This window comes from Gorilla gorilla, chromosome 8 (genome assembly GCF_029281585.2).
Source record: "Gorilla gorilla gorilla isolate KB3781 chromosome 8, NHGRI_mGorGor1-v2.1_pri, whole genome shotgun sequence".
In the NCBI taxonomy this organism is placed as follows: domain Eukaryota; kingdom Metazoa; phylum Chordata; class Mammalia; order Primates; family Hominidae; genus Gorilla; species Gorilla gorilla.
In genome coordinates, this window is record NC_073232.2 from 46,426,022 (window position 1) to 46,448,539 (window position 22,518).

At 49.9% G+C, this 22,518-nt stretch overlaps 1 protein-coding gene across 4 annotated transcripts in view; it reads right to left on the reverse strand.

Moving 5' to 3' along the window:
• The window catches only part of HK1 (hexokinase 1), a 131,952-nt gene that overhangs the window by 75,337 nt on the left and 34,097 nt on the right, over positions 1 to 22,518 (reverse strand). The window contains exon 1 of one of the 4 annotated variants that reach the window (XM_019034932.3): positions 7,595 to 7,800. The exons of the other annotated variants lie outside the window; for them this stretch is intronic. Coding sequence (XP_018890477.1) covers positions 7,595 to 7,657 — 63 coding nt within the window. The 5' untranslated portion in view covers positions 7,658 to 7,800. Of the gene's footprint in view, positions 1 to 7,594; positions 7,801 to 22,518 lie in introns of those variants that run through there. 4 annotated transcript variants of the gene reach the window in all.

Below are 22,518 nucleotides of genomic sequence, written 5' to 3' on the forward strand. Positions count from 1 at the left end.
AAGACATTAAAATCAACAAGGACAGGTTTTTCTCCTAAAAGAAGGAAACAGAGGAAGCAAGAAGAGCCCTCTGAATCCTATTCCTGATTTTCTTTCGACCTTAGAAAAATGTTTTATCTCCTCTGGATGGGCCTTCAGTCTCTGTTTCTAAATGGGGAATAAATTGCTTGCCTTCTGTCTGCAACACACAAGGCAGGCAGCAGGATGCCCTGGGGAGGGAGCCGTGCTGGGAAGCCTGGGAATAATACTTCCTGTACGTACAACCTCGCGGAGGCTTTTGAAAGAGCATATGAAAGCATACACACACCTACACATATGTTAGTATAGTTGTGTGCAGAAACATTTATAGTGTAATCTCAATTATATATATATATAATTCATACCCGACATGACACTCACGAAGTGTTCCAGGATGCCCAGAGACGACAAGGCATTAAAAAAAAAAAAGCGGCCAGGCGCGGTGGCTCACGTCTGTAATCCCAACACTTTGGGAGGCCGAGGCGGGTGAATCACGAGGTCAGGAATTCAAGACCAGCCTGGCCAACACGGTGAAACCCCATCTCTACAAAAAATACAAAAAATTGGCTGGGTGTAGTGGCAGGCACCTGTAATCCCAGCTACTAGGGAGGCTGAGGCAGAAGAATCGCTTGAACCTGGCAGGCAGAGGTTGCAGGGAGGTGAGATCGTGCCACTGCACTACAATCCGGGCAACAGAGTAAGACTCCGTCTCAAAAAAAAAAAAAAATGCAATCCAGAGGCAGTAGCTGGCACCTGTAATCCCAGCATTTCGGGAGGCCAAGGCGGGCAGATCACTTGCAGTCAGGAGTTTGAAATCAGCCTGGCCAACACAGTGAAACCCAGTCCCTATTAAAAATACAAAAATTAGCCGGGCATGGTGGCAGGCGACTGTAATCCCAGCTACTGGGGGGCGGGGGGCGGGGGTGGCACTGAGGCAGAAGAATCACTTGAACCCGCGAGATGGAGGTTTCAGTGAGCTGAGATCACACCACTGCACTCCAACCCAGGCTACAGAGTGAGACTCCATCTCAAAAAAAAAAAAAAAAAAAAATGCAGGCCAGGGGCATTGGCTGGTGCCTGTAATCCCAGCTACTCAGGAGGCTGAGGCAGGAGAATCGCTTGAACCCAGGAGACAGAGGTTGCAATGAGCCGAGATCACACCACTGCATTCCAGCCTGGGCAACAGAGCAGAACTCCATCTCAAAAAAAAAGAATAAGAAAATACATGGCCGGGCGTGGTGGCTCACACCTGTAATCCCAGCACTTTGGGAGGTCGAGGCGGGCGGATGACAAGATCAGGAGATCGAGACCATCCTGGCTAATACGGTGAAACCCCGTCTCTCCTAAAAATACAAAAAATTAGCCAGGAGTGGTGGCAGGCGCCTGTAGTCCCAGCTACTCAGGAGGCTGAGGCAGGAGAATGGCAAGAACCCAGGAGGCGGAGCTTGCAGTGAGCTGAGATCGTGCCACTGCACTCAGCCTGGGCGACAGAGCGAAGACTCCATCTCAAAAAAAAAAAAAAAGAAGAAAATACACATTTTTGTGACAATTAATTTTGACTCCACCTTACAAAGTTTCTAAGTATAATATCCCTGATGTGTACTGTTTACCAGAAGTCAATGTTATTTCCAGAAATCAAGACCTATCAAACTAAAATTTTTACCTATTTTTCTTTAAGATCAAATACAATGAACACAACCCAGTGTATATTAAGTGGTTGCAAAAGATCCCGTTGTTAAGGTTTATTAGGCCAGAAGGCAGTGGGCACCTGTCCTGCTACTCCAAACAGACTAACACATCCCCAGAACCGGGGATGGGAGCAGCTTCCTGAAGCACTTAAGGAGCTAACATCCGCAGCCTAGCTGTAAGCAGTTCCTAGCCTAGGGATTTCCCACCCAAGGTATGACCACACCACGCTGTGGGCCCTCATAGCCCATATGCTTTGCACTTATAACACAGCAAATACTTTACTTTTTTTTAATTATTATTTTTGTTTAGATGGAGTCTCGTTCTGTCACCCAGACTGGAGTGTCAGCTCACTGCAACCTCCGCCTCCCAGGTTCAAGTGATTCTTCTGCCTCAGCCTCCCAAGAAGCTGGGACTACAGGCATGAGCCACCACATCTGGCTACCTTTTTTGTATTTTTAGTAGAGACGGGGTTTCACCATGTTGGTCAGGCTGGTCTCGACCTCCTGACCTCAAATGATCAGCCTGCCTTGGCCTCCCAAAGTGCTGGGATTATAGGCATGAGCCACCACACCCGGCCAGCAAATATTTTATGCTCCATGAGAACTGGGACCATTTCTGCCTTGTTTATAGTTGTCACCCCAGCCTAGCACAGTCCTCTGCACATAATAAAAAAATCAAACATTTTTTAAAGAAATGATTGAGCTCCTGTGATCAGATTTGATCTTCAGGGTTTTCAAATCAATAAGCATACTTAGGGAGGCCAAGGCGGGAGGGCTGCCTGAGCCCAGGAGTTCAAGACCAGCCTGGGCAATATGGTGAGACCCTGTCTCTATAAAAAAATGAAAACAAATCAATAAGCAGGTGCCAGCAGTCTGACCACAACTGATTCCTGGATGCAGAGGTATACAGCTCCCTGTCTTTATCCATATCTTCCCTGGACCTTCTCAGGCATGCTCAGAGCTGATTCCAGTGGCTAAATCTGTCTGCCAGGAATCCCTGACTGCAGACACACACAGACAGTCCCAGTCATGCCAAATCAGTCTTGTAAGGGGAAAGCTGCCTATGTCTTCTCCGGAGAACAGTAGGAGCGTGGGAGCATGGCACAGCTTGGCCAGATGTGAAAGCACCTCACAGCCACCCTGCCTGCCAGTTTATTCCTTCATGACATTCCCAAACTATCCAACCAGATAAAGTGATGGGGCTTCTCTTGGGAGAAACCCTAGGAGTATCTAAGGTAGGAGAGGCAGGGATTATAAAGTCAAGATTCACCAAGAAGCTCTCACTGGATATTTGTACATCAGAATTGAGAGGTTATGAGACACTTCTCATAATTTTCTTTCTTTTTTTTTTTTTTGAGACAGAGTCTCGCTCTATCATCCAGCCTGGAGTACGGTAACACAATCATAGCATCACAGCTCACTGTTTTGGGATCAATCTTTTGGGGTCAATCAGCCTCCTGAGTAGCTGTGACTACAGGTGTGTGCATGCCACCAAAGCAGGCTAAAAAAAAAATTTTTTTAAGATGAGGTTTAATTTTGTTGCCCAGGCTGACTTTTCATAATTTTTTCTTTTTTTTTCTTTGCCACTGCAAGAACCCACAGATTTTTCATAATTTTCTTTTTTTTTTTTTTTTTGAGACAGAGTTTCGCTCTGTTGCCCAGGCTGGAGTGCAGTGGCATGATCCTGGCTCATTGCAACCTCCGCCTCCCCGGTTCAAGCGATTCTCCTGCCTCAGCCTCCCGAGTAGCTGGGACTTCAGGTGCACGCTACCACGTCCAGCTAATTTTTGTATTTTTAGTAGAGATGGGATTTCACCATATTGGTCAGGCTGGTCTTGAACTCCTGACTTCGTGATTCACCTGCCTCAGCCTCCCAAAGTGCTGGGATTACAGGCATGAGCCACTGTGCCCGGCCAGGTTTTTCACAATTTTCTAACTATCACCTCTCTCACCCCTGAGCAATAATGAATGGGCATTTTTTTTTTTTTTTGAGACGGAGTTTCGCTCTCGTTGCCTAGGCTGAAGTGCAATGGCATGATCTCGGCTCACCGCAACCTCTGCCTTCCAGGTTCAAGTGATTCTCCGGCCTCAGCCTCCCAAGTAGCTGGGATTACAGGCATGCGTCACCACACCCAGCTAATTTTGTATTTTTAGTAGAGACGGGGTTTCTCCATGTTGGTCAGGCTGGTCTCGAACTCCCGACCTCAGGTGATCCACCCGCCTCAGCCTCCCAAAGTGCTGAGATTACAGGTGTGAGCCACTGCATCGGCCTTTTATTTATTTATTTATTTATTTTTAATGCTTGCTTTTGCAGCTGGAACACATGGGCTCTAAGGAATGTACCTTGGGCAGCCCTTTAATTGCTAAGCCTACTCTCCCCTGTCCTCCTGGGTCAAGTACTCAAGGACTCCTGAGTTCGGCCATTGGACAAATCACACTCTCTTCAACAGCACCCATTAACCAATTTATGCAGATGCCGTCTGGATAATGGGGTTCCAAACTGGGAAGTCAGACACCTGAACTGTTTCAACCCAGGATATATTTTTATGGAGTTGAATTATTGATGTACCTCATAGGCAATGAGGAAAGAAATGACACCCTTTTCATGATCACCTACTAGTGGAAATCACTTAGCGTTATGGGGATCTCGCCCAGAGAAAATCCACTGGCATTTGCTCACCATTCTGACAAGCCTGGAGGAAAGGAAGTCTAATCTTTCTTTAGAAGCCAAGTTCTGACCTTCCTGGACCCATCTTCCCTTTCTAAACAAACAGAGCACTATGCAATCCTTCACCCTGCTCCAAGCTCCTAATGGCTAAACCAAGTGGAAGAAGCTGGCGAGATGAGATGCGCGTTTAAAGTTACTTAGAGGTCAAAGAACCCAGCCTCTAGCTGCAGAACTGGCAGATGTCTGGGATTCTGATGAATGGAATCCTTCACAAACACACATATGCCTCCCTTTCCTCCTACAGGCACTAGAAGAGTGAAAGGAATATATGTGTTTTGTGCTTAGCTCAGCCTAATGCCAGTACACCCTCTTCAACAGCACCCATTAACCAATTTATGCAGATGCCGTCTGGATAACGGGGTTCCAAGCTGGGAAGTCAGACACCTGAACTGTTTCAACCCAGGATATATTTTTATGGAGTTGAATTATTGATGTGCCTCATAGGCAATGAGGAAAGAAATGACACCATTTTCATGATCACGTTTGGATTCTAAGCAATCCCAAAAACTTCCCCAGCATGGTCCCCAGCTTCCCTTCTCCCACCTCCGGCTCTGAGGGCAAGAAGATAGATGAGAGTTAATGAGGGATGCCAGGTCTGTCTCCAGAGCCCCGGAGGCTGCCCACAGCTGGAGGGCTGAATCATCATGGCTGCCCACGCTGGGGGGGAACCATCCTCAGCAGGTCCCCGCTGGGAGGCAGGCAGAGTCCAGCCCCACAGGAAGAACAGGGGGTCCCGCACCTTCACCTAGCCTTTCCTATGGTGAGTGGTACGTGGAAAGAGCTGGTCTCTAAGAAGTCCTGGGCCCCAAAAGAGCAGATGTGGTCCCCAGCATCTGCACACTTGGGCAAAGCTGAGTAGGTCACTGGAGCAAGTACCCACTATGTCACTGTCCTTAGAAGGCCCAGGCTGGAGTGCGATGGCACAATCATAGCCAGGACCACACCCACAGATGGCTGTGCCACACAGTCCACTATGCAAAACGAGTGGACCCCCTGGCAGGAATCCACATACTCCCCTATAGAAAGCAGCATAGGAAGTCCGTGGTGAAATGCAAGCAAACATCTTGTTTTTAAGAATCTCCTTGACAAATAATATCTGGTGGAAACCTTGGCCTTAAGACCTTCCTCCAGCAAGGTTCTCGGGGAAGAGAAGGGAAGAACATCAGAATCCCAAACTCGGAGTGAGGAGGGATGGAAGGGTCAACTGAATCACACACTCAGGTACCTACAGGGGCCTAGGAGATAGACTGTGCATCCATAGATGTGAACTGAGCCACCCACAGGAGTGGAGAGCTCTGGGCCCACCCTAGACACTGTATGTCTGAGAAAACATGTCCCACTGAATGGAGTCCAAACCTCAGCCCAGCTCAGCTGCTGGAGGCCACCGGCAGCCAACAGCCAGCAGTCTGTTGTGGGTGGTGGTGGGTGTGGACACTGGAGGTTTACAAGGTCACCCAGGCACCCCCCCAGCCCAGCAGCCCACTGTCTTGAGCTATAAAGGACACCACGTGCAGGAGGACAGTGAACTCTTGGCTTCAGGAGGCCTGTTCTGGGCACTTCTTGCCATGACGGGAGAACTGTCTCCCTGGTCCAATGGGAAGAACATCAGTGATGCACAACACCACTAGAGAAAACTCATGAAATGCACACACCCACACGCACAGCTCCCAGGTCAGTAGCCAGAAGGAAGCTCCAGGGTGCTCCATAGGAGCAAGTGTTTCGAGTGCCACGGTTTGACAACCCCAGAGTGCTTAAAGCCATAAAAAGCAATGGCAGATGGCATTCCCAAGCCTATCTCCTACCTACCTCACTCCCAGTCCCCACCCACCATGGGATCCAAGATCACAGCAGGGTCCCCAGCGGCTTTGTCTCTCAGTACCCACTCCTTCCTTGAAGCTGACCTCCAGGAGGACCCTGGTGAAGTTCCTGGGTGGAGGCACTGGGAGACCTGGATCCCCCTGACTGGCTCTGCCTCTAACTCACTGGGTGACCTTGATAAGGTCGCTGTCCTCAGTAGGCCTGTTTCCTATGGTGCCAGATGAGGGAGTCGTCTTAGATGCACAGGAAGAGGATGGAACACCCTATGGCTTGCCGGGCAGAAAATCAAGGCCTGTCACTCCTGCCTTTCACCTGTAGAACTCCACCTGTCTGAATGCCAAAGTCAAGATGACTTTGCCAGTCCATCCCAGCTAACCCCAGCAATAACGTCACCACGTTCAGGGTGGGTGGGCCTGGAGCCTGGACCAGACATGGCACTGATAAAATGGGTGTCTTTCCCTACAGCTTAGGCTGTTTCTTTAAAATATGGTAGCACAGCTGGCAGAAGAGACAAATACACCTTTAAGACCTGCCAGCGGACAGTATTTTACACTAAGATGTCAAAGGCAACAACACCTCAGGACAGGAGGATGCATGCGTCCAAGTGCTAGAACAAGCATGCCACAGGCATATGCGTCAGGCGTCCACCCAACTCAAATGACCAGTCGCTTATTTGAGCTCCTGTGCTGGCTAGAAATTACAGCTTAAGAGGAATAAAAAATTCCATTCAGACGTGCCGCTCCAGACACGAGGCCTATGAGCAAAGTTTCCGGTGGCCTCGCCGCCCCTCCCCGTTCCGGGAAGCCGGGCGGGTCACCTCGTCCTCAGATTAACGAGCAGCTCAAACAACTGGGAGAGTCTGGCGACAGCTTCTCCGGGGCACCCGACACCCTCCGCCAGGAACCCCAAATATGGGAGGCCTGGCCTCCAGCCAGCACCCCCGCCTACTGCTCGATCACCTCCCCAGCATCTCCGTGATCACACCTCCTCCCACGGCGCTCGGACCCTCCCAAACAGGCCCTGCGGAAGGGCCCACCGGCCACCTCCCCGCACAGCCCGGGGGCCTATCTGACATCCAGGGCCCGTTTCAAGGACACTGCAGCAGGCAGCCCGGTCTCGGGGGTCTTCCGCCCGATTGCCCCCTCCCAAAAACGCACACACACAGAGACACTGACAATGCCGGTAGAATCGAAGGCGAAGCCTTTCCTTGCGCCCTGCAGTCCAACTCGATGCTGGCCCGGGGAAGGCCGGGCGCCGGAGGATGGAGGCAGCGGAGGCGGCGAGCGGATGCCGGAACGCCAGGCTGCGGCCAGGACCAGCGGCGGCGCGGGCGGGGGCTCACCTTTTTGACCTGGTCATCCTTCAGCTCCGTGAAGTAATAGGCCAGGAGCTGCGCGGCGATCATGCTGGCGGTCGGGGTCGCGGGGCGGCAGGCGTGGGGACGGTCGGTCCTCCGCAGCCCTGGCGAGCTGTGGTCCTCCGGCGGCTGCTCGGCGGCTCCTCCTCCTCCTCCTCCTCCCCCGGCTCCTCCCCCTCGGCCCGGGGCGCGGCGACAGCTCGCGCGCTCCCGGTCTCCGCGCTCCCGTCCCCTGGAGGGTGACAGCCGCCAGCCGGCCCACCTCCTCCACGCCCATTGGTTGCGGCGCGCCTCTGCAACGCCGGGCGGTGGCGTCCCGGCCGGGGAGCGGGGACGCGGCGGCCGCTCCCTCCCGCGCCGGAAGGGGGGCGGACGACGCAGCGAAATCCCCCCCGACCCCGCATCATCCTGCACGTCCCCCACGTAGGGAGCCGATGCGGGCCTTCAAGCGTGGCGGCGCCGTGCCCGGGTGGGCCGTGCCAGGCGCAGAGGTGCGAGGCGCAGGCAGGAGGCACCGCCCGGCTCGGCCGGGACGAGAAGCCCCTAGGGCTAGTCTAGAGACTGGCAGCCCCGGGGGCACGAAGGCGGTCCCATTCCTCGGAAATGAGGGCTCGCCCCTAGGAGACCGGTGGACGCGGAGGTGCCGGAGGGGACTTGCAGAAGTGGGCGTGGAAAGCGGGCGGAAGCGGGAGCCCGGGACGCTACGCAGTCCTCGCACCCGGGTCCCGCGCCTTCCCCGCCCAGGCCGAACGCGCCGGCCTACCTGGGTCTTCAGCGGCAGTGCATCACCCCTCCCCGGCCTGCCCCGCCTAATCTCCAGCTGGCAGATTTGTATTGCTGAACCCAAAGCGACACCCCAGAGCACCCGCCCCCGAGTCACCGGCTCCGGTGGCTCTCCCTCAGGGCGCACTCCCTCTGGGCGGGACTCGGGCCACAGGTCGTGGCCTGTCCCCATCCTCTGGGCCTCCTCTTGCTCTTGGGCATCCAGGCCCACTGGGACTTGGGGCACGGTTCAGCGCCCCTTCCCAGGTGCCGTGTTTTCTACTTTCCCAGAGGAAGTTAGGTAGGATGGGAGGAATCCCTAGAGGTGCTACCAGGACAGCAACTTTAGGATTCTTTGATTAATTATTTCTGTGTTCCGGAAGCCTCCAGGAGCTTTAGTGCCTTACAAAATGACATGTAATGAGCTCAAATATACAAACAAGTTGTTGCTATTCTGGTTGGACAGGTAAGGAAATTGAAGCTCAATGAGGCCTCACTCTTGCTGGACTTTATACAGCCAGGAAGTTGTAGATCTAGGATTACAGCTTGGATCTGTGAGTCTTTGAAGCAGGTGCCCACCTCTAGGGTTTGCTGTGGTCCCAGTTGTATAGAGCCCCTCTGCCTAAATAGGTCACTTTCCTGCAACCAAGTCTGCACCATATGGTGCCCTGAGATCCAACCCCCAACCTCTACCCTAGCTCTTGACTTTAGGAGTCCCTAGCCCTTGACCAGGCCTAGCAAAGGTACAGTCAAATCAGAGGGAGGGATGACGTAGGTTCAGGAACCCCAGGGGCCTGACAACCACCATCACCCACAGAAAAGGAGGAGCTTAGATGCAGTCCTGAGGCCCCAGCTTCCTGTCCAGGTCACAGTCCCCACCCCTGCCTTAGGGCCTATGCAGTGGGACATCTCGAATCACCTCTGAGACTGTGTCTTCATCCATAAGATGAAGACACTAATGCCCACCTCACCTCCCCTTGATTGTTGTGTAATACTGTACGCAAAATACGTGCACATAATACACACTTAAGGAATGGCAGGTATCATAGAACTGACTGAGAAGTTAATGCGGTTAAAGCTTCAGGGACTCTCACTTTCATTCCTACCCTTCTAGGCCCTGGGAGGGCCTAGCAGTGTGATATTCGTATATTTATATTTGAATTATTTTCCATAGAGAGTGCCAATTTATTTAATTTTCAAGCCCAACAAAACCTGGATTTGCCCTGGATCATAATTATAAACCAGGAAGAGAGAGATTTTCTGGTACACATCAAACATTTGGAACTACCTACATGGCCATTAAGCAAAATGGAGTGAATGAGAACAAGATGGTTGTTCTCAACTGCCATTTCATTTGAGTTCTGCAGATCTGCCAAGCTCACAGGGCTGAAAACTCCTTGAGGATGGAGGACTATGTTTTGCTAATTGCTCTGTCTCCCACGCAAGCCCAGGGCCTGGCACTTGGCAGGCTGAATAGGCCTAATGCATAATCAAAAACATGGCCCTTAACCCAGCCACCAGCCAGTGCCATCACCCATGCCCAACCCGTTGTTACAACTCCTATCTGAGCTGGAGCCAGGGAGAAGCTGACGCTTGGAAGAGCCAGGTTACCCTGAAATGTCCTGTTTGCAGGCAGGAAAGCTGCCTCTGCTTTGTCTTCCCTGGCCTTTGAGAGGGAAACTGCTTCTCAAGGTGACTCATTCCTCCCCACTCCGTGAATGCAACCAGGCCCCAAGGCCTGTCAATATTTCCTGAGAAATGTCTCTAGGCCTGACCTACTGCCATCTCCCAACTCCCAGTCCATCTCCCTGTGCCAGAAATATTACAAGAGTCTTCTAACTGTCCTCCTCGGCTCCTGGCCTCATGCCATCCAAGTCATTCTGAGCACCAGGTCACATTAATCCTGCTAAAATGCAGCATAATCATGTCATGACCCTTCCCTAAATCCCTTCATGGCCCCCTCCTTCCTGAGAGAGCCAATTTAAACATCTCTGCCTGGTTTCCGAGGCCTTCTGTAATCGACTCCACTCTTTCCCACTTATCTCTTCCTCCACTCTGGCCGCAACAAGGCCACTTCCCACCGTCCTCTGCCCCCACCACGTCCACTCCATTTGTTCCCCGCTCATATTCCCTTCCTTGCCCTGCTTTCTCCACTCACCTCTGCCTGACCAAGCATCCCCTCTCATCTAAGGCCCAGCTTGCCCACCTTCCCTGGACCACAGCTACTCACCCCAATCTCCCAGGCCTCAGCACCTCGACAGGGCAAACTCAGGCTGTGCTCACAGTCCATCTGGATATACACCCAGACTCCTCTTTACAGAGCAGGAACCTGGGACGCCACAGGTGGGCCATCTTGCCCAGTGTCAGGTTGTGGTAGAGTTTTGAGCCAGGACTCCAACCTAGTCCTGATGCCCAGCCAGTGCTCTGTCCATCCCACCCCCAACCCCTCATGCAACCTGGGCCTCAGATAAGTAACACTGAGTCATGACTGCCTAACTGATATGGGTGACTGTCTTCTAGGGGGCTGGTCCTATCTGCCCCAATCAGACAGCTTCCTGAGGCCAGGGCCCATGCTGCACTGCTGTGTCCCCTCTCTGTTGTTCCAGCGCTGACTTCACTAATTTCCTTAATAATTTGCCTCTTTTTGCTCTTGCATAGCTCTTAGATCCCTGCTAAGGCTCCTTGACAGTTACTCCCTGGATCCTCAGGAAGACCCCAACCCACAGGGAGTCCTTAGTTCCCTCCCCCTCCAGATGGCCCTCCACTTCCCTTCAAGTCCCCTGAACTCTCTCTACTCATTTACTGTGGTACCTCCTACACACGTTGGGGTTGGAGGGACCAGTGCCAGGCTGCCACCCCAGGAAACGCACCTGCCTATAAGACAATAAAGGCTGCCTTCTAAGTTGGAATGTCTGTACCAATTCCCATCTGACCCATGGCACTAGGAATGTTACTTCAGGAGTGATCTCCAACAGATAACAGCTGTACCTCCCGCACCTGGGAGCACACTCTGAATAGCAATGTTTACATAACGTTGACAGTTTGCAGAGCAATTTCTCATTTATTGCTTCATTTCTCCTGATAACAGCCTGGTGAGGTTAGAAGGGCAAATATCATTATCTGCACTTAATCAGTCAATGAGGATATGAAGGTTATAGAGCTTGGGTGTTTTGGTTTTTTTCTTAAATTGAAATGAGGTCTTGCCATGTTGCCCAGGCTGGTCTCGAACTCCTGGACTCAAGGGATCCTCTTGCCTTGACCTCTAAAACTGCTGGAATTGGCCAGGCGCAGTGGCTCACGCCTGTAATCCCAGCACTTTGGGAGGCCGAGGTGGGAGGATCACGTGGTCAGGAGTTCGAGACCAGCCTGGCCAACATAGTGAAACCCCATCTCTACTAAAAATACAAAAATTAGCTGGGCATAGTGGCAAGAGCCTGTAGTCCCAGCTACTTGGGAGGCTTAGGCAAGAGAATCGCTTGAACCTGGGAGGTGGAGGTTGTGGTGAGCCAAGAATGTGCCACTGCACTCCAGCCTGGGCAACAGAGCGAGACGGTCTCAGAAAAAAAGAAAGAAAAGAAAAGAGAGAAGAGAAGAGAAAAGAAAAGAAGAAAAGAAAAGAAAAAAAGAAAAAAATGCTGGGATTATAGACGTGAGCCATTGTGCCCAGCCCTATAGAGTTTGTTAAGGTCTCAAAGAGAGCGAAAAAACGAAAATTAAGACCAGTGCCTAAACCACTGGAGCATCTTGGAACCCTGACACTATGGGACTGTCATGCACAGCCTGTCCTAAAGAGATGCCTCGGAAGAGATCCCAACCTAGCATTTCTATTAGTTGGATCAGTGGTTACCAACCTGGCTGCACCAAAGCCACCTAGGGAGCTTCTACAAATGCTGATGTCCAAGCCCCACCCAGAGACTGAACTAATGTGAATGCCGTCCAAGTTTCACTTTCTAAAAGTTCCCCAGGTGAAACTCAGGTGCTGCCAGGAATGAGGACCACTGATTTAGACTCTAACTTTCCATGGGAACATCTGGAAGAAATGTCTAAAATGAATTGACCCATAATCCTTTTAGCAGCTTCTCTTGGATGCTGAAGGCAGTTGCTCCAGGGTCTTAGTGGCTCTGCAGATCCTGAGCTCAGTGGGGTGAAGGTTACTGTGACTCCATCAGCGTTGCAGACAGTTCTGCTTCCTGCGGGAGAAGGCTGCTGAGGAGACACTGGCCACCCAGCCCCTGGAGAGGCTGGAGTTGTAAAATCACATTTTCAGTCTGCCTCCTTTTCTCTTTCATTTGCCCAAAGTCCTGACCTCCAATATTATAACAGGGTCAGTAAATCAGCAACCGCCAAGCTAAAACTGTGGCCTATAACATCTTATTTGGCCCACCTGATGTTTTATAAATTCGTGCCTGCCCTTAAAAAAAAATTAAGAAATTTCACTTTAAAATCTAGATTTCAGGCTGGTGCCTCACGCCTGTAATCCCAGCACTTTGGGAGGCTGAGGCAGACGGATCATCTGGTCGGGAGTTCAAGACCAGACTGACCAACATGGAGAAACCCCATCTCTACTAAAAATACAAAATTAGCCAGGCATGGTGGCACATGCCTGTAATCCTAGCTACTCAGCATGGTGGTGTACGCCTGTAATCCCAGCTACTTGGGAGGCTGAGGCAGGAGAATCGCTTGAACCCGGGAGGCAGAGGTTGTGGTGAGCTGAGATTGCGCCATTGCCCTCCAGTCTGGGCAACAAGAGCGAAATTCCGTCTCAAAAAATATGTATAGTAATAAAATAAATAAATAAAATCTAGATTTCAGGTACCTAAAGGTGACACCACACAGGACCCACTTGATCCTGTGGCAATGTGATCATCATGGCACTAGCTCCTTATCTTAGCCAGCGCCTTCCCCGCATATGCTGGAGCTGAGCAGCCACTGCCCCCTTTAGACAGGGTAGGGGAGCTCCAGCCAGCCCAGGCCCCACCCAGCCCACTGCTTGACACTGCTGACTGGCGCCTGTAAGGCATTGACATTTTCAGCTCCTAATAATTGGAATTTACAGGCAAAAAGCCTCCCATTATTAGGGCTGGGATGAGGATGAGGCAAGAGCCGTGCCTAGGATGCAAGACTTAAGTCTTGTACCTGAATCTTGCTCCATCGGTGCCTCTCTTGCTCCATCCAAGCCCCAGTCCTCTCAGGTATCATAAAGGCCCCTGCCAGCCTCCTCCTTACTCAACCCTGACCTGTTCATCTCCACTCAGAGAGGCCCTGACCTTTCAGGGACACATTTCCCACCTTCTGTCCCAAGGAGGTGAAGGAAACCAACATAATTCACCCCAAAATACGGCTCCCTTGTGTAAAGAGTATTTTGAATGAAAGGCCCTAAAAGATCAACAGACACTGGAAGAGACTGCCCCACCTCCAAAGGGGAAAGACCAAAAGACCAGAAGGATGCCCCTGGGGGAACAATTTTTTCCCTTCCCCTTCCCGTTATCTAATTCTCTATTGCAGAAAAGAAGACTGAAGAATGTCACCACCCCTAGAGGGATAAAATGCCTGTCTGTCCCTCGGGCTTATTCAGTTTCCAAAGAGAGCCATTTACAAGTTAATCTCAATTCTCTGATCCCTTCTTTCTCCTGAGAAATCATGCAGAATTACAGAATTAGCATATTCCCCATCTCCTTACCAGCTTCAGAAAAAAAAAAAAAAAAAGGCTATATGGCCAGGCATAGTGGCTCACACCTGTAATCCCAGCACTTTGGGAGGCCGAGGTGGGTGGATCACTTGAGGTCAGGAGTTCCAGACCAGGCTGGCCAACATGGTGAAACTCCATCTCTCTCCTAAAAATATGAACATTAGCTGGGCGTGGTGGCGCAAGCCTGTAATCCCAGCTACTCAGGAGGCTTAGACAGGAGAATCACTTGAACCTGGGAGGCAGAGATTTCAGTAAGCCAGGGTCATGCCACTGCCCTCCAGCCTGGGCGACAGAGTGAGCCTCTGTCTCAGAAATAAAAGGCTATATAAGCTTCTGTACTCCATTGAAGGGTTAGGGTAATCACTGTGTTTTCTTCTAGGCATATTAGAAAATGTGTATGCCTTTTCTCTTAATCGTCTTTTGTCTGTTGACTTTTCAGCAAATTCACAGAGGGGGAAGCGGAAGTTTTCCTTCCACCCTGCAGTGGCTTCTACTCCCCTTTGAAGGTAAAAGTTCCTCAGAAGAGCCAAGGAAATCCGAGTCCCACCCTGTCCCTTTCTAGACATCCCATCCTCATTAAATTGCCTCTGAGCCTGACAAAAGTCATAGGCATAAAGAACTGTAGCCTGGGCCAAGCGCGGTGGCTCACGCCTATAATCCCAGCACTTTGGGAGGCTGAGGCAGGCGGATCACGAGGTCAGGAGTTCTAGACCAGCCTGGCCAATATGATGAAACCCCATCTCTACTAAAAACACAAAAATTAGCTGCGCCTGGTGGCATGCACCTATAGTCCCAGCTACTCGGGAGGCTGAGGCAGGAGAATTGCTTGAACCCGGGAGGTGGAGGTTACAGTGAGCCAAGACTGTGCCACTACACTCCAGCCTGGGCAACAGAGGAAGACTCCGTCTCAAAAAAAAAAAAGAATTGTATCCTGGAGGAGGAAGGGTTAACCAGATTGTTGCGGCCTTCCCAGGCTTCAGACTAGCTCCTTATCTCAGCCAGCTCTCCAAAGGAAATGGTTTCCCCAAATGAAATCGTTATCTTTTGGACCAGAGCAATCTCAAATCACCTTGCCAGTTACCCTGAGTTTCCTGAGATAGTTCTCCCAGCACCCACACACAACCACCTTCACAGGGCCAGGAAAAAGTCCTCAATCCTTTCCTTCGAGTTAGCATTGTAAACCACAAATAAAATTCTAACCCACCATCCTCCTCATCATCTGACTCAACCTCTCCTCTCAGCCAGGGCATTCAAAAGTTAACCTGAAAAACTAGCTCAGGCCGTGATGGAATGGGGGTGTCAGACATACTTCATTATACCTTCATCCCTTTTGGAATTCAGTCCCATCCGACCAGCATTAACATCAACAGACTGATAGAATAGAAAAGATTCTCTAAGTCTAATAAGAAACATTTACAATCTTTTCTCTGAAGCCTGCTATCTGGAGGCTTCATCTGTATAAAACCTCAGTCTCCACAACCCCTTATCACTTTTTTTTTTTTTTTTTGAGACGGAGTCTCACTCTGTTGCCCAGGCTGAAGTGCAGTGGTGCAGTCTCAGCTCACTGCAACCTCCGCCTCCCAGGTTCAAGTGATTCTCCTGCCTCAGCCCCCTGAGTAGCTGGGATTACAGGTGCCTGCCACTATGCCCGGCTAAATTTTGTATTTTTAGTAGAGACAGGGTTTCACCATTTTGGCCAGGCTGGTCTCGAACTCCTGACCTCAGGTGATCCGCCTGCCACAGCCTCCCAAAGTGCTGAGATTACAGGCATGAGCCACCAGGCCCAGCCAACCAATGTACCTCTTACATGTGTTGACTGATATTTTATTGTCTTCCTGAAATGTATAAACTTGTAGTTTGACTGCTTGGGGCACATGTTCTCAGGATCTCCTGAGGACTGTGTCATGGGCTACTGGCTGCTCATATTTGGCTCAGAATAATCTCTTCAAATATTTTACAGACTGACTCTTTATCAACAGCACCAAGATATACTGGAAAATGCTCACACAGAGTCCATGTCAACACCTAGGCAGGGTTCCTAGGCTCTAAGATGACATGGGTCAGCAAGTTAAACATATAAACAAAAATTAGATTCTGAGTTTTTATATGGCTTAGAAAGGATTTTTTTTTTTTTTTTTTTTTTTTTTTGAGACAAAGTCTGGCTCTGTCACCCAGGTTGCAGTTCAGTGGCACGATCTCGGCTCACTGCAGCCTCTGCCTGATGGGTTCAGGCGATTCTCGTGCCTCAGCCTCCCAAGCAGCTGGGATTAGAGGCATCCACCACCACACCCGGCTAATTTTTGTGTTTTTAATAGAGAGGGAGTTTTGCCATGTTGGCCAGCCTGGTCTCGAACTCCTGACCTCAAGTGATCTGCCTGCCTTGGCCTCCCAAAGTACTGGGATTACAGGTGTGAGCCACCATGCCTGGCCAGATTTTTTTTTTTTTTTTTTTAGATGGAGTTTCACTCTGTCACCCAGGCTGGAGTTCAGTGGTACAATCTCTTCTTTTTTTTTTTTTTTTTTTTGAGATGGAGTTTCGCTCTTGTTGCCTAGGCTGGAGTGCAGTGGCGTGATCCCGGCTCACTGCAACCTCCGCCTCCCGGGGGGTTCAAGCAATTCTCCTGCCTCAGCCTCCCAAGTAGCTGGGATTACAGGCATGCGCCACAACACCCAGCTAATTTTTTTTGTATTTTTAGTAGAGATGGGGTTTCACCATGTTGGTCAGGCTGGTCTCGAACTCCTGACCTCAGGTGATCTGCCTGCCTCGGCCTCCCAAAGTGCTAGGATTACAGGAGTGAGCCACCTCGCCTGGCCGAGTGGTGCAATCTGAACTCACTGCAAGTTCCCCCTCCCGGGTTCAAGTGATTCTCCTGCCTCAGCCTCCCGAGGAGCTGGGACTACAGGTGCACACCACCATGCCCGGCTAATTTTTTGTATTTTTAGTAGAGATGGGGTTTCACCGTGTCAGCCAGGATGGTCTCGATCTCCTAACCTCATGATCCGCCCACCTCAGCCTCCCAAAGCGCTGGGATTACAGGCATGAGCCACCGTGCCCAGCTTTTTTTTTTTTTTTTTTAAATGAGACAAAGTGTTGCCAGGCACGGTGGCTCACGCCTGTAATCCCAGCACTTTGGGAGGCCAAGGCAGGCGGATCACAAGGTCAGGAGATCGAGACCATCCTGGCTAGCACAGTGAAACCCCATCTCCACTAAAAATACAAAAAATTAGCCGGGCGTGGTGGCAGGTGCCTGTAGTTCCAGCTACTGGGGAGGCTGAGGCAGGAGAATGGCGTGAACCCAGGAGGCGGAGCTTGCAGTGAGCTGAGATCATGCCATTGCACTTCAACCTGGGTGACAGAGTGAGACTCTGCCTCAAAAAAAAAAGAAAGAAAGAAAGAAAGAAAAGAGACAAAGTCTTGCTGTCACCTAGGCTAAAGTGCAGTGGTATGATCATAGCTCACTGCAATCTCGAACTCCTGGGCTCAAGAAATCCTCCTGACTTGGCCTTCCAAAGTGCTGGAATTAGCAGTCATGAGCCACCATGCCAGACCAGGATCTTTTTTAGGTGTATGATTTTCATATCCTATAATCATAATTTCCAAAGTAGGGTCCCCAACTGGTCTGTGGCCTGTTAGGAACTGAGCTTCACAGCAGGAGGTGAGCAGCAGGTGAGCGAGCATTACCGCCGCCTCAGCTCTGTCTCCTGTCAGATCAGCAGTGCAATTAGATTCTTGTAGGAGTACAAACCCTATTGTGAACTGCGCATCCAAAGGATCTGGATTGTGCACTTTTTATGAGAATCTAGTGCCTAATTGAGAGAAGAGAGACAGACCCTCTCATATTGTTTTATACTCAGAAAAAGAAAGAGAAGCAAAACTAAAGGCAGGTAGCCCGGCGCCCAGGAACCAGACCTGAAACCAAGGAACCAGACCCGAAACCAGGCCTGGCCCTGCCTGACCCAAGCCTGGTAGTTAAAGATCGACCCCTGACCTAACCGGTTATGTTATCTATAGATTCCAGGCATTGTATGGAAAGGCATTGTAAAAATCCCTGTCGTGTTCTGTTTCATTCTGATTACCAGTGCATGCAGCCCCCAGTCACATACCCCTGGCTTGCTCAATCAATCACGACCCTCTCCCAAGGACCCCCTTAGAGTTGTGAGCCCTTAAAAAGGACAGGAATTGTTCACTCGGGGAGCTCGGCTCTTGAGACAGGAGTCTTGCCGATGCTCCTGGCCGAATAAACCGCTTCCTTCTTTAACTCGGTGTCTGAGGAGTTTTGTCTGCAGCTTGTCCTGCTGCATAATGATCTGAGGTGGAACAGTTTCACCCTGAAACCATCCCCACACACACACGGGTCTGTGGAAAAATCGTCTTGCACGAAACCAGTGCCTAGTGCCATAAAGGTTGGGGACTGCTTTCCTAAAAGAAAATATATTTTAGGCTGGGCATGGTGGCTCACACCTGTAATCCTAGCACTTTGGGAGGCTGAGGTGGGTCGATCACTTGAGGTCAGGAGTTCAAAACCAGCTTGGCAATCATGATGAAACCCCGTCTCTATTAAAAATACAAAAAATTAGCTGGGCGTGTGGTGTGCACCTATAATCCCTGCTACTCCGGAGGCTGGGGCAGGAGAATCGCTTGAACCGGGGAGGCAGAGGTTGCCATGAGCCGAGATCGTGCCACCACACTCCAGCCTGGCTGACAGAGTGAGACTCCATCTCAAAAAAAAAGAAAAGAAAATATATTTTAAAACAGAGAAGTAAAAATAATGGTTGCTTTGTAAGCTAAATACATTTGGCTTTATATTAATAGCTAGCACTTAGGTAGAACTTACTATACACCATTGTTCTAAGTTATTTACTTATTTATTGACTGATTGATCCTTAAAACAACACAATGAGGTGGATACTCGTAATATCCCCATTTTATAGATGAGGAAACTGAATCACGGGGTGATTAAGTGACTTTCTCAAGGTCACACAGCAACTGAATGGAAAAGCTGGGATCCAAGCCAAGGCAGTGTGTCTCCAGCCCACCTTGTCATTCCGACAAAATGCAATATTTATTTTACTATATTGTCCTTATTTCTCTTATTTCACTCAGGTCCAGTGAAGGGGTCCAAGAACCTGCACCGAGGAGACTGAGTCATGGCTTAGATTCCTAAAGCGTGGCAAGTGGATCTGGGCCCTGCAGAGTTCCTTTATAAGGGGAATTCTCAAACCAAACAGAGAGGCAGATCTGCAAGGCCAGAGGGGCTGTAAGTGGGTTATGGAAGAAGTTGCCCTCCCCCGGGGGGTGGGGGTGGAGACTTCTGGCTTGGGTTGATTCCACTGAGTGGGCTGAGTATGTCTCCTCTCTCGCTGTTTTCTGTAGGTCTGTCTCGCTGTGCCCTTCCCAAAGAATCACTCTTGTCAAGGGCTTCAGCCACATCTCCCTCCCAAGTTTGTGATTATATTTCCAGCTGCCTATGAGAATCAAGTCTTATATGTCCCATGGGCACCCGAAACTCAGTATCTTCCAACGCAGTCATGTTCTTCTCCTTAAACTTACTCTTCTCAATTCTCCTCCTTGTCATTTATTCACCCAACACATATTTGTGAAACACCTAATCTGCCCTGCACTTTCCTAGTCACTGGAAATGTGGTGAACAAGCCAAAAATCCAACAAACTCCCTATGCCAAAGGGAAGTGTTTAGCTTGGGAACTGTGTCACCCAAAACACCTCCCATTTTGTCCCTACATAGGTAGCTGCAAAGGTAGGCCACATATCTTCCCAGGGGGCTTCCCTCACAATTTGCTCACGAGGAAATTCCTTTACCCTAAAACAGAATTCTGTTGAATTTCACCCAAACAATGTACACTGACAGCTTACCATCACAGGTACAGGACAAGGACTGGACTAGAAGTTGTCCCTTCCCTCACCTGCACCAAACGCATATTTGACTGCTTCCTTTATTCTATGCTTACTTTACTTATGTAAAAATGCACATTCACTGAGTATGAATGCATAGCTGACTGTTCCTCCACCCTCCTCATTTCACATGTGAACTGTGGGTTCAGGGAACACTAAGCTAATCAAAGTCTCAAAAGAATGCAACCCCTTGTCTCTTTTATCTGCCCTTCCCTTTCCTCTTTCCTGCACTGCTCACCCTTTCCTCTTTATTTTTTATTTTATTTATTTATTTTTTATGTTATTTTATTTTTATTTTTTTGAGACAGAGTCTTGCTCTGTCGCCCGGGCTGCAGTGCACTGGTGCGATCTCAGCTCACTGCAAGCTCCACCTCCCGGATTCACGCCATTCTCCTGCCTCAGCCTCCTGAGTAGCTGGGACTACAGGTGCCCGCCACCATGCGTGGCTAATTTTTTTTTGTATTTTTAGTAGAGACGGGGTTTCACTGTTAGCCAGGATAGTCTCAATCTCCTGACCTCATGATCCGCCCGCCTTGGCCTCCCAAAGTGCTGGGATTACAGGCGTGAGCCACCACGCCCAGCCCCACCCTTTCCTCTTTAAATATTGAAGTCCTCAAACCCTCTTTGGAAAAAGTGTGGGTCACAGATCCTACTGTGGCTTATGTCTCTTTTTTCTGGGCATATTCTCATCCTTGGCAAAATTAACTCTAAACTGATTGAGACCCGCCTCAGTCATTTTCTTCTTCTTTTTTTCTTTTTCTTTTTTTTTTTTTTTTTTTTTTTGAGACAGAGTCTCACTCTGTCGCCCAGGCTGGAGTGCAGTGGCATCATCTCGGCTCACTGCAAACTCTGCCTCCCGGGTTCAAACGATTCTCCTCCCTCAGCCTCCCAAGTAGCTGGGATTACAGTGCATGCCACCACACCTGGCTAATTTTTTGTATTTTTAATATAGACAAGGTTTCACCATGTTCCAGGCTGGTCTCGAACTCCTGACCTCAGGTGATCTGCCCGCCTTGGCCTCCCAAAGTGTTGGGATTACAGGTGTGAACCACCGCACCCAGCCTTCTTCTTTTTCGTTTTTTTTAACTTGTACCTCAGTTTTCTTCTTTGGTTTTACACAGCCCACATTCTGATCGGGAGAGACAGATGGTAAACAAATGGCTAATTAAATATACATTAGGCCAGGCACTAGGAGAAAAGGCAGGCGCAGCTGACACAGCTGTATCCCACAATATCCATTTCCCCTTTGTCCTAATAAACTAATCAATGCTCCAATTTTTAGGTGAACTCAGGCCCCCCAGAATAAAGATTCCATTTCCAGCCTCCCCTATAGTCGGATGCAGGCATGTGACCAAGCTCTGGCCAGAGTTGAAAGTGAGAGTGTCTCAGTAGCTTCTGGAGCCTCCCTTAAGAGACACAGCTATTCTGTGGCTTTCCTGCTTCTTTGCCATTCCTCCTTCCTGCTGACTGGAGGACAGGCAGAGTGGCTGGAGATCCTGCAATCATCTTGGATTATGAGATAACCTTGGGACACACAGGGAGAACGCCATGCGAAGGGACACACACAGAAAGAAGATGACCATACGAAGATGCAGGCAGGGATGGGAGTGATGCTGCCACAAGCCAAGGCACGCTTGGGGCCACTGGAAGCTGGAAGAGGCAAGGGAGGGTCTTCTTCTCCAAGATTCAGAGGGAGCACGGGCCTGCCAACACCTTGAATTTGGACTTCCAGCCTCCGGGCCTCTTAGAAGAAGCAAGATGTGAATCCTACAGCTACAAGGAACCGAACGCCGCAAACAACCACATGAGCGGGTAAGCATGACTGAAGGCAGGACACCTAGCTCAGCTTATCCCAACTCCTGACCCACAAACATGAAACCCCCATGGCAAAATATTACTGAGACGGTGAAAGATCTGACCTATCCAACTCCATCTTGCTTTTAACCTCCAAGCTGTCCTTGTTCATTCCCGGGCATAGGCTGAACTAACTTTGGGAGGAACTTAGTTTATAGTTTAAAACAAAGATGAGGCTGAGCGCAGTGGTTCACGCCTGTAATCCTAGCGCTTTGGGAGGCCAAGGCGAGCGGATCACTTGAGGTCAGGAATTTGAGACCAGCTTGGCCAACATGGTGAAATGCTGCTTCTACTAAAAATACAAAAATTAGCTGGGTGTGGTGGCGGGCGCCAGTAATCCCAGCTACTTGGGAGGCTGAGGCAGGAGAATCGCTTGAATCCAGGAGGCAGAGGTTGCAGTGAGCCGAGATTGGGCCACTGCTCTCCATTCTGGGAAACAGAGCGAGACTCTGTCCCCAAAAAATAAATAAATAAATAAATAAATAAATAAATAAATAAATAAAATAAAAATACAACAAGATGATAACAGCCCTTTTCCAAAACAAACCCTCTTCTTGTCTGGAGCTCACACTGCCTTTGAAGGACTAACAAATTAGCAAAAAGATTAGAAATTATGGTTTAGGAGTCATGCAGCTGGAGGCTACAAGATTCTGACCCTCCCAAATTGCTCCTGGGGATTACACCACTATTGTA